At 60.7% G+C, this 12,537-nt stretch overlaps 1 protein-coding gene across 1 annotated transcript; it reads right to left on the reverse strand.

Moving 5' to 3' along the window:
* Positions 1–1,028: 1,028 nt before the first annotated feature.
* LOC121108723 (3 beta-hydroxysteroid dehydrogenase type 7-like) lies at positions 1,029–9,349 on the reverse strand. The gene is made up of 4 exons (XM_040656832.2): positions 9,180–9,349; positions 6,455–6,605; positions 4,692–4,844; positions 1,029–1,186 (listed from the first exon to the last, which is right to left on the reverse strand). The coding sequence occupies exons 1-4, from the start codon at positions 9,318–9,320 to the stop codon at positions 1,044–1,046; spliced, it is 588 nt and encodes a 195-aa protein (XP_040512766.1). The 5' UTR covers positions 9,321–9,349; the 3' UTR covers positions 1,029–1,043.
* Positions 9,350–12,537: the final 3,188 nt, after the last annotated feature.

The following is a 12,537-nucleotide window of genomic DNA, read 5'->3' on the forward strand; positions in this document are numbered from 1 at the left end:
GAAGGGGTCCCCAACCAATGGGGTCCCCAAATCAATGGGGTCCCCAAATCAATGGGGTCTCCCAATCAATGGGGTCCCCAAATCAATGGGGTCCCAACCAATGGGGTCCCAATGATGGGTTCCCCCAATATTAGGGTCCCCAAATCAATGGGGTCCCAACAATGGGGTCCCCACAATGGGGTCCCCAAATGAATGGGGTCTCAACCAATGGGGTCCCAACCAATGGGGTCCCAACCAATGGGGTCCCAATGATGGGGTCCCCCAATATTAGGGTCCCCAAATCAATGGGGTCTCAACCAATGGGGTCCCAAGCAATGGGGTCCCAAGCAATGGGGTCCCCCAATATTGGGGTCCCCAAATCAATGGGGTCCCAACGATGGGGTCCCCACAATGGGGTCCCCAAATCAATGGGGTCCCAACGATGGGGTCCCCCAATATTAGGGTCCCCAAATCAATGGGGTCTCAACCAATGGGGTCCCCAAATCAATGGGGTCCCAATGATGGGGTCCCCACAATGGGGTCCCCAAATCAATGGGGTCTCAAGCAATGGGGTCCCAACCAATGGGGTCCCAATGATGGGGTCCCAACGATGGGTTCCCCCAATATTAGGGTCCCCAAATCAATGGGGTCCCAACAATGGGGTCCCCACAATGGGGTCCCCAAATGAATGGGGTCTCAACCAATGGGGTCCCAACCAATGGGGTCCCAACGATGGGTTCCCCCAATATTAGGGTCCCCAAATCAATGGGGTCCCAACGATGGGGTCCCCACAATGGGGTCCCCAAATCAATGGGGTCCCAACGATGGGGTCCCCCAATATTAGGGTCCCCAAATCAATGGGGTCTCAACCAATGGGGTCCCAATGATGGGGTCCCAACGATGGGGTCCCCCAATATTAGGGTCCCCAAATCAGTGGGGTCCCAACGATGGGGTCCCCACAATGGGGTCCCCAAATCAATGGGGTCTCAACCAATGGGGTCCCAACGAAGGGGTCCCCAAATGAATGGGGTCCCAAGCAATGGGGTCCCCAACTGTGGGGGTCCTCAATGTGTGGGGCGCCCCCCAACGTGGCCCCACCTGACAAAGGGGTCCCCGCGCTCGTTGGGCCCCACAACCTCCATGGAGGACGTGAAGATGAGGCAGCGAACGCCGGCAGAGCGGCAGCCGCGGAGCAGAGCCTTCGTGCCTGAAAGGGGAGATGTGGGGCAGGAGGGGGGAGGATGTGGGGTGGGTATGGGGGGGTATGGGGCAGCTATGGGGCAGCTATGGGGCCGTTATGGGGGGAGATGTGGGGCGGGTATGGGGAGGGTATGGGGGGGGTATGGGGGGGTATGGGGCGGCTATGGGGCCGTTATGGGGGGAGCTATGGGGCAGCTATGGGGGGGCTATGGGGGGAGATGTGGGGCGGCTATGGGGCTGTTATGGGGGGACATGTGGGGCAGGAGGGGGGCGGATGTGGGGCGGCTATGGGGGGATATGGGGCGGCTATGGGGGGATATGGGGCGGCTATGGGGCAGGAGGGGGGCGGATGTGGAGTGGGTATGGGGCAGCTATGGGGGGAGATGTGGGGCGGCTATGGGGCAGCTATGGGGGGAGATGTGGGGCAGGAGGGGGGCGGATGTGGGGTGGGTATGGGGGGGTATGGGGGGAGATGTGGGGCAGGAGGGGGGAGGATGTGGGGTGGGTATGGGGGGGTATGGGGGGAGATGTGGGGGAGGAGGGGGGAGGATGTGGGGTGGGTATGGGGGGGTATGGGGGGAGATGTGGGGCAGGAGGGGGGAGGATGTGGGGTGGGTATGGGGCAGCTATGGGGGGAGATGTGGGGCAGGAGGGGGGAGGATGTGGGGTGGGTATGGGGGGGTATGGGGGGAGATGTGGGGCAGGAGGGGGGAGGATGTGGGGTGGGTATGGGGGGGTATGGGGGGGGGTATGGGGCTGTTATGGGGGGAGCTATGGGGCAGGAGGGGGGAGGATGTGGGGCGGGTATGGGGCAGCTATGGGGGGAGATGTGGGGCGGCTATGGGGCCGTTATGGGGGGAGATGTGGGGCAGGAGGGGGGAGGATGTGGGGTGGGTATGGGGCAGCTATGGGGGGAGATGTGGGGCGGCTATGGGGCTGTTATGGGGGGAGATGTGGGGCAGGAGGGGGGCGGATGTGGGGTGGGTATGGGGGGGGGTATGGGGCTGTTATGGGGGGAGCTATGGGGCAGGAGGGGGGCGGATGTGGGGCAGCTATGGGGCCGTTATGGGGGGAGCTATGGGGCAGCTATGGGGGGGGGTATGGGGGGAGCTATGGGACGGCTATGGGGCTGTTATGGGGGGACATGTGGGGCAGGAGGGGGGTGGATGTGGGGTGGGTATGGAGGGGTATGGGGCAGCTATGGGGCTGTTATGGGGGGAGCTATGGGGCAGGAGGGGGGCGGATGTGGGGTGGGTATGGGGCAGCTATGGGGGGAGATGTGGGGCGGCTATGGGGGGGGTATGGGGCAGCTATGGGGCTGTTATGGGGGGAGCTATGGGGCGGCTATGGGGAGGGGTATGGGGAGGTATGGGGGGGGTATGGGGCCATTATGGGGGGAGATGTGGGGCAGGAGGGGGGCGGATGTGGGGTGGGTATGGGGTGGCTATGGGGTGGCCCACATATATGATCCAATATACCCCCCCCAGACCCCCATTTCTCCCTCATATCCCCCCCATATCCCCCCATAACTCCCCCATATCCCCCCATATCACCCCAAATCCCCCCATATCCCCGCAGACCCCAATATACCCCCATATCTCCCCCATATCACCCCAAAATCCCCCCATATCCCCCCCAGACCCCCATATCCCCCCATATTTCCCCCATATCCCCCCCCAGGACCCCCATATCCCCCCATATCACCCCAAATCCCCCCCAGACCCCCATATCCCCCCATATCTCCCGCAGACCCCAATATACCCCCAAATATCCCCCATATCTCCCCCATATCCCTCCCCCAGGACCCCCATATCCCCCCATAACCCCCGCAGACCCCAAAATACCCCCATATCTCCCCCATATCCCCCCCAGACCCCCGTATCCCCCCATATCTCCCCCATATCACCCTAAATCCCCCCCATATCCCCCCCCAGACCCCCATATCCCCTCATATCTCCCCCATATTCCCCCCCCAGGACCCCCATATCCCCCCATAACCCCCACAGACCCCAATATACCCCCACATCTCCCCCATATCCCCCACATATCACCCCAAATCCCCCCCATATTCCCCCCAGACCCCCATATCCCCCCATATCTCCCCCAGACCCCCATATCCCCTCATATCACCCCATATCCCCCCATATCCCCCCCCATATCCCCCCCATGTCCCCCCCCAGACCCCCATATTCCCCGCAGACCCCCGTATGCCCCCTTTCCCCCCCGTATCCCCCGCAGACCCCAATATACCCCCATATCTCCCCCATATCACCCCAAAATCCCCCCATACCCCCCCCAGACCCCCATATCCCCCCATATTTCCCCCATATCCCCCCCCAGGACCCCCATATCCCCCAATATCACCCCGAATCCCCCCCAGACCCCCATATCCCCCCATATCTCCCGCAGACCCCAATATACCCCCAAATATCCCCCATATCTCCCCCATATGCCTCCCCCAGGACCCCCATATCCCCCCATAACCCCCACAGACCCCCATATCCCTCCATATCCCCCCCATATCCCCCCCATATCACCCCAAATCCCCCCCAGTCCCCCATATCCCCTCATATCTCCCCCATATCCCCCCATATCTCCCCCATATCCCCCCAAATCCCCCCCATATCCTCCCCCAGACCCCCATATCCCCTCATATCTCCTCCATATCCCCCTATTTCCCCCATATCACCCCAAATCCCCCCATATCCCCCCCCAGACCCCCAGATCCCCCCACATATAACCCCCATATACCCCCCATATCACCTCAAATCCGCCCCATATCACCCCCCAGACCCCCATATCTCCCCCATATCCCCCCCCAGGACCCCCATATCCCCCCATATCACCCCAAATCCCCCCCAGACCCCCATATCCCCTCATATCACCCCATATCCCCCCCATGTCCCCCCCCAGGACCCCCATATCCCCCCATAACCCCCACAGACCCCAATATACCCCCACATCTCCCCCATATCCCTCACATATCACCCCAAATCCCCCCCATATACCCCCCCAGACCCCCATATCCCCCCCATAACCCCCCAAATCCCCCCCCCCAGGACCCCCATATCCCCCCCAGGCCCCCGTATCGTCCCATAACACCCCCATATGCCCCCCATATCACCCCAAATCCCCCCCATATACCCCCCCAGACCCCCATATCCGCCCAAATCCCCCCCAAATCCCCCCCCCCAGGACCCCCATACCCCCCCATACCCCCTAACCCCCCATATCTCCCCCAGACCCCCGTATCCTCCCATAACTCCCCCATATCCACCCCATATCACCCCATATCCACCCCCAGACCCCCATATCCCCTCATATCCCCCCATATCCCCCCCCCATATCCCCCCCATGTCCCCCCCAGACCCCCATATCCCCCCTTTTCCCTCCTGTATCCCCCGCAGACCCCAATATACCCCCATATCTCCCCCATATTCCCCCCATATCCCCCCAAATCCCCCCCATATCACCCCATATCCCCCCCAAATCCCCCCCCCCAGGACCCCCACCCTGCACGTTGACGCGGGCGATGCTCTGTGGGTCGGCGTTGCCCCACACATCCACCAGGGCCGCAGTGTGCAGCACCACATCGGCCCCTTCCAGCGCCCGCCCCACGGCGCCCGCGTCCCCCACATCGCCACGCAGCGCCCGCACCCGGGGGTCTGGGGGGGAAAGTGGGGGGTCAGGGGGTGGGGGGGGGTCCCCAAGAATGGGGTCCCCAAATATGGGGGGGGTCCGGTAAAGGGGTCCCCAAATTTGGGGGGCTGAAGTGGGGGCAATCCCAGAGAACGGAGAACCCAATGAGTGGAGAACCCAAAGAGAGGAGAACCCCAATAATGGGGGACCGCAAAGTTGGGGTCCCCAAATAGGGGGTCCATAATTAATGGGGGTCCCCAAGAATGGGGTCCCCAAATATGGGGGGTCCGGTAATGGGGTCCCCAAATTTGGGGGGCAGAAGTGGGGGCAATCCCAGAGAATGGAGAACCCAACGAGTGGAGAACCCAAAGAGAGGAGAACCCCAATAATGGGGGGCTGCAAAGTTGGGGTCCCCAAAAATGGGGGTCCATAATTAATGGGGGTCCCCAAGAATGGGGTCCCCAAATATGGGGGGGGTCCGGTAAAGGGGTCCCCAAATTTGGGGGGCTGAAGTGGGGGGAATCCCAAAGAAAGGAGAACCCAAAGAGTGGAGAACCCCAATAATGGGGGACCACAAAGTTGGGGGTCCCCAAAAATGGGGGTCCACAATTAATGGGGTCCCCAAATAGGGGGTCCATAATTAATGGGGGTCCCCATGAATGAGGTCCCCAAATATGGGGGAGGTCCGCTAATGGGGTCCCCAAATTTGGGGGTCCTTAAAGGGACAGTGCAGCACTTTGGGGCCTTCAAAGCTCAGAGTTCTTAAAGTGACAGAGCACCATTTTGGGGTCCCTCAAAGTTGGGGTTCTTAAAGAGACAGAGCACCATTTTGGGGTCGAGCGAAATTTGGGGACCCATAGGATCTATGGGGCGGATGTGGGGCTGCCCCACAAGTGTGGGGTTCCCAAATTTGGGGGTCCTTAAAGGCACAGTGAAGCACTTTGAGGTCCTTAAAGAAACAACGCAGAATTTTGGGGTCCCCCAAAGTTAGGGTTCTTAAAGAGACAGCACAATTTTGGGGTCGACCGAAATTTGGGGACCCATAGGATCTATGGGGCGGATGTGGGGCCGCCCCACAAGTGTGGGGTTCCCAAATTTGGGGGTCCTTAAAAGCACAGTGAAGCATTTTGAGGTCCTTAAAGAAACAACGCAGAATTTTGGGGTCCCCCAAAGTTGGGGTTCTTAAAGAGACAGCACAATTTTGGGGTCGACCGAAATTTGGGGACCCATAGGATCTATGGGGCGGATGTGGGGCTGCCCCACAAGTGTGGGGTTCCCAAATTTGGGGGTCCTTAAAGGCACAGTGAAGCATTTTGAGGTTCTTAAAGGGACAGCGCAGCATTTTGGGGCCCTTATAGTCGGGGTTCTTAAAGAGACAGAGCACCATTTTGGGGTCGACCGAAATTTGGGGACCCACAGGATCTATGGGGCGGATGTGGGGCAGCTCGTGGTCCCCAAATTAGCATTCCTTAAAGCAACAGCGAACCATTTCGGGACCCCCCCCCCCCCCTCCCACAAGCCAAGAGCTGTGATTCTTAAAGAGACAGAGCACCGTTTCGGGGCTCCCTCAACTTCGACGCTCCGTAGGGTCTATAGGGGCGCTTGTGGGGCTGCCCCACACTTATGGGGCGCTCACCGTCGGGCAGGTCGGGGTCGAGGTGGAGGTCGAAGACGCGCAGCTCCCGCAGGTCGGGTTCCTCCTCCAGCAGGAGGCGCACGAGGTGGCGGCCCAGGAAGCCGCAGCCGCCCGTCACAACGAACACCAAACCCGGGATGGGGGGCGGAGGCTGTGGGGCACAAATGTGGGGCACGGATGTGGGGCACGGGGATCAAGTGGGGGGGCCAGGAGCCGGAGAATCCCCATAGCGCTCTGTCATGGGGGGCCCAGACCCATAGGATCCCATTCCTGACACATAGGATCCCATAATGTGGGTCCCAGACCCATAGGATCCCATTCCTGACCCATAGGATCCTATTATGTGGGTCCCAGACCCACAGACACCCCATAATGTAGGTCCCAGACCCATAGGATCCCATTATGTGGGTCCCGGACCCATAGGATCCCATTCCTGACCCATAGGATCCCATAATGTGGGTCCCAGACCCATAGAATCCCATTCCTGACCCATAGACACCCCATAGGGCCTCGTTATGGGGGTCCCAGACCCATAGGATCCCATTCCTGACCCATAGGATCCCATTATGTGGGTCCCAGACCCACAGGATCCCATTCCTGACCCATAGGATCCCATAATGTGGGTCCCAGACCCATAGGATCCCATTCCTGACCCATAGGATCCCATTATGTGGGACCCAGACCCATAGGATCCCATAATGTGGGTCCCAGACCCATAGGATCCCATTCCTGACCCATAGGATCCTATTATGTGGGTCCCAGACCCACAGACACCCCATAATGTAGGTCCCAGACCCATAGGATCCCATTATGTGGGTCCCGGACCCATAGGATCCCATTCCTGACCCATAGGATCCTATTATGTGGGTCCCAGACCCAGAGGGTCCCGTTCCTGACCCATAGGATCCCATAATGTAGATCCCAGACCCATAGAATCCCATTCCTGACCCATAGACACCCCATAGGGCCTCGTTATGGGGGTCCCAGACCCATAGGATCCCATTCCTGACCTATAGGATCCCATTATGTGGGTTCCAGACCCATAGGATCCCATAATGTGGGTCCCAGACCCATAGTGTCCAATTCCTGACCCACAGAACCCCATAGGGCCCCATAATGTGGGTTCCAGACCCATAGGATCCCATTCCTGACCCATAGGATCCCATTATGTGGGACCCAGACCCATAGGAACCCAGAATATGGGTCCCAGACCCATAGGATCCAATTCCTGACCCATAGGATCCCATTATGTGGGTCCCGGACCCATAGGATCCCATTGGGACCCATAGGATCCCATTGGGACCCATTCCTGACCCATAGACACTCCATAGGGCCTCGTTATGGGGGTCCCAGACCCATAGGGTCCCATTTCAGGCCCCAAGAACCCTATAATGTGGGTCCAGGACCTCATAGGACACCATAGGACCTAATTTATGTGGGTTCAGGACCCATAGGACCCCATTTATTTGGGTCCAGGACCCCATAGCACCCTATAATGTGGGTCCAGGACCCCATAGGGATCCCACAGGATCCCACAGGACCCCATAATGTGGGTCCAGGACCCATAGGACCCTATAGGACCCTATAATGTGGGTCCAGGACCTCATAGGACACCATAGGACCCCATAATGTGGATCCAGGACCCATAGGACCCCACAGGACCCCACAGGACCCCAAAATGTGGGTCCAGGACCCCATAGGACTCCATAGGATCCCACAGGATCCCATAGTGTGGGTCCAGGACCCCATAGGACCCCACAGGACCCCATAGGACCCTATAACGTGGGTCCAGGACCCCATAGGATCCCACAGGACCCCATAGTGTGGGTCCAGGACCCATAGGACCCCACAGTGTGGGTCCAGGACCCCATAGGACCCCACAGGACCCCAAAATGTGGGTCCAGGACCCCATAGGACCCCACAGGACCCCATAGTGTGGGTCCAGGACCCCATAGGACCCTATAATGTGGGTCTAGGACCCCATAGGACCCCATAGAACTCCATAGGATCCCACAGGACCCCATAGGACCCCATAGGACTCCATAGGATCCCACAGGATCCCATAGTGTGGGTCCAATACCCCATAGGACCCCACAGGACCTCATAGAATCCTATAATGTGGGTCCAGGACCCCATAGGACACCATAGGACCCTATAATGTGGGTCCAGGACCCCATAGGAACCCATTTATTTGGGTCCAGGACTCCATAGGACCCCACAGGACCCCATAGTGTGGGTCCAGGACCCCATAGGACCCCACAGGACCCCATAGTGTGGGTCCAGGACCCCATAGGACCCTATAATGTGGGTCTAGGACCCCATAGGACCCCATAGAACTCCATAGGATCCCACAGGACCCCATAGGACCCCATAGGACTCCATAGGATCCCACAGGATCCCATAGTGTGGGTCCAATACCCCATAGGACCCCACAGGACCTCATAGAACCCTATAATGTGGGTCCAGGACCCCATAGGACACCATAGGACCCTATAATGTGGGTCCAAGACCCCATAGGAACCCATTTATTTGGGTCCAGGACTCCATAGGACCCCACAGGACCCCATAGTGTGGGTCCAGGACCCCATAGGACCCCACAGGACCCCATAGTGTGGGTCCAGGACCCCATAGGACCCTATAATGTGGGTCTAGGACCCCATAGGACCCCATAGAACTCCATAGGATCCCACAGGACCCCATAGGACCCCATAGGACCCCCCAGTACCTCCGGGCCATCGTCGGGGCCCTCATCGGGGAACTCATACAAATCCTCATCGGAGTCCCTATAGTGATCCTCATCGGGATCCCCATTAGGATCCTCGTAACGGCCCTCAGTAGGGCGGCTCTCCCCCCACGGTTTCTCCATGGCTCCGCCGATCCCTCCCGGAAGGCCCCGCCCCGGGGTTGGGGGTTGGAGGAGCTCCGGATGGGTTCAGGGTCGTGGCCGGGGAAGGGGGGGGGGGAGGGCGGGGAGGGGCGTTACGCGAGGCCGAGGCTTCGGGGGGCGGTGTAGGCCGCGGGGGGGGGGGAAGGCCCAAAATGGATCTCATGGTGGTCGAAGGGGGTTTGTGGGGCTGGGGGGGATCTGTGGGGCTGGGGGGGGGCTGGAGAGGTTCGGGGTGGGGGGTGAGGGGGTCCGGGCTGGGGGTCCCGGGGGCGTTTTAAGGCGATTTAGGGGATTTTCGGGGGTCCTCATCACTTCCGGGATCGTGGAGCGTTGTTATGGCAACGGGGTGAGGCCACGCCCACAAGCCATCCTATTGGCTGTAGGGTATGGTGGAGTCACGCTCGCAAGTAATCCGATTGGCTGTGGTGAAGGGGGAGGGTGTAGCCACGCCCACAAGCAATCCTATTGGCTGCGGTGAAGGGGGAGGATGAGGCCACGCCCACATCGAACCCGATTGGTTGCAAGGCTCGGCGAAGTCCCGCCCACAACGAGGAAGCCACGCCCACACAGCTGTTCCTGCGCCCCCCCCCCCCCCCCCAAAATATTTGGGACCCCCCCCAAATAACACTGGGGACCCCCCCACTATTTCCCCTCTTAAAGAGACCCCCCCCCCCCCCAAAATCTCCCAAATTCCCCCCCAAACACTGACCCCCCCCTCCCCCAAAACCCCCCCTCACCAATATTGGGGACACCCCCCCCAATTCCCCCACAGAGATATTTGGGACCCCCCCACTATTTCCCCTCTTAAAGAGACCCCCCCCCCCCCAAAATCTCCCCAATTCCCCCCCAAATACTGACCCCCCCCTCCCCCAAAACCCCCCTCACCAATATTGGGGACCCCCCCCCCCAATTCCCCCACAGAGATATTTGGGACCCCCCCCCCAAATAACACTGGGGACCCCCCCACTATTTCACCCCTTAAAGAGACACCCCCCCCCAAAATCTCCCCAATTCCCCCCCAAATACTGACCCCCCTCTCCCCCAAATTTCCCCATCTCACAATATTGGGGAACCCCCCCCCAAAAAAATCCCCCCCACCCCAAAAAACCGAATCCAACCCCCAACATTTTGGCTGCAGCCCCCCCAAATATTCCCCCCCCCCCATATCAGACCCACTGCCCCCCCCAAACACTGCAGCCCCCCCCAAATATCCCCTCCCCCCCCCTTCCCCAAAATCTGCTTTCTCACCCCAAAATACTCTGCCCCCCCCCATATTCCTCCCCCCCCCCCCAATATGGAACCCCACCCCCCCCCCCCCCCAATACTGAGTCCTCCACCCCCATCTCCCCCCCCCCAAAACGGAGCCCCCCCACATCTCCCCCTTAATACTGAGTCCTCCACCTCCACCCCCCCCCCCTCCAATATGGAGCCCCCCCCCATCTCCCCCCCCCCTCAATAGAGCCCCCCCACATCTCCCCCTTAATACTGAGCCCTCCTCCCCCTCCCCCCCCCAATACTGAGTCCTCCACCCCCATCCCCCCCCCTCAATAGAGCCCCCCCACATCTCCCCCTTAATACTGAGCCCTCCACCCCCCCCCCCCCAATACTGAGTCCTCCAACCCCATCCCCCCCCCACATCTCCCCCTTAATACTGAGCCCTCCCCCCCCCCAATACTGAGTCCTCCACCCCCCCCTCCAATACGGAGCCCCCCCACATCCCCCCCTTAATACTCAGTCCTCCACCCCCATCCCCCCCCCCAATATGGAGCCCCCCCAAACCCCCCCCCGTTAATACTGAGCCCTCCTCCATACCCCCCCCAATACTGAGTCCTCCACCCCCCCCCCAATACGGAGCCCCCCCACATCCCCCCCTTAATACTGAGCCCTCCCCCCCCCGCAATACTGAGTCCTCCACCCCCCCCCCCAATACGGAGCCCCCCCCAAAGCCCCCCCCTTAATACTGAGCCCTCCTCCCCCTCCCCCCCCAATACTGAGTCCTCCACCCCCATCCCCTCCCCCCCCCATATGGAGCCCCTCCCCAAATCCCCCCTTAATACTGCGCCCCCCCCCCCCCAATACTGAGCCCTCCACCCCCCCCTCTTTCAATATGGAGTCCTTCCCTCCCCCTCCCCAATACAGAGCCCTCCATCCCCCCCAATATGGAGCCCTCCAACCCCCCCAATACTGAGCCCCCCCCCTTAATACTGAGCTCTCCCCCCCCATCCCCATCAATACAGAGCCCTCAACTCCCCCCCCCTTCAATACAGAGCCCCCCCCCCCACCCCCCAATACTGAGCCCTCCCCACACCCCCCCCCCTTAACACTGAGCCACCCCTCCATCCCCCCCCAATATGGAGCCCTCCCCCCCCCCCTTTCAATATGGAGCCCTCCCCTCCCCCTCCCCAATACAGAGCCCTCCATCCCCCCCAATATGGAGCCCTCCCCCCCCCCTTTCAATATGGAGCCCTCCCCTCCCCCTCCCCAATACAGAGCCCTCCATCCCCCCCAATATGGAGCCCTCCAACCCCCCCCCCCCAATACTGAGCCCTCCCCCCCCCCCCCCCCCAATACTGAGCCCCCCCCATTAATACTGAGCTCTCCCCCCCCCCCATCCCCATCAATACAGAGCCCTCAACTCCCCCCCCCTTCAATATGGAGCCCTCGCCCCATTCCCCCTTCCAATACTGAGCCCTCCCCACCCCCCCCTTAACACTGAGCCACCCCCCCATCCCCCCCCAATATGGAGCCCTCCCCCCCCCCAAAACTGAGTCCTCCACCCCCCCTCTTTCAATATGGAGCCCTCCCCTCCCCCTCCCCAATACAGAGCCCTCCATCCCCCCCAATACGGAGCCCCCCAACCCCCCCCCAATACTGAGCCCTCCCCCCCCATCCCCCCAATACTGAGCCCCCCCCATTAATACTGAGCTCTCCCCCCCCATCCCCATCAATACAGAGCTCTCAACTCCCCCCCCCTTCAATACAGAGCCCTCCCCCCCCCCCCAATACTGAGCCCTCCCCACACCCCCCCCTTAACACTGAGCCCCCCCCCCAGTACTGAGCCATCCCCCTCCAACACTGAGCCTTCCCCCCCCCCCCCCCCCCCCCCCCGAAAGATTCAGCACTTTCCCCCCCAAATTCGGTGCTTTTCCCCCCAGAATTGTCCCCCCCACCCCTCCCCCCCACAACTGCAGCTCTC

The sequence above is a fragment of the Gallus gallus genome (genome assembly GCF_016699485.2).
Source record: "Gallus gallus isolate bGalGal1 chromosome 36 unlocalized genomic scaffold, bGalGal1.mat.broiler.GRCg7b 36_unloc1, whole genome shotgun sequence".
NCBI lineage: Eukaryota > Metazoa > Chordata > Aves > Galliformes > Phasianidae > Gallus > Gallus gallus.

What these genes read in the sequence shown, in the direction of transcription:
- LOC121108723 (XM_040656832.2), bottom strand. Translation starts at nt 9,320, where the DNA reads ATGGAGAAACCGTGGGGGGAGAGCCGCCCTACTGAGGGCCGTTACGAG. An exon ending in GCCCCGACGATGGCCCGGAG is followed by an intron (nt 6,606 to 9,179) that starts GTACTGGGGGGT and finishes TGTGCCCCACAG; the next exon opens with CCTCCGCCCCCCATCCCGGG. An exon ending in CGACCCCGACCTGCCCGACG is followed by an intron (nt 4,845 to 6,454) that starts GTGAGCGCCCCA and finishes TTTCCCCCCCAG; the next exon opens with ACCCCCGGGTGCGGGCGCTG.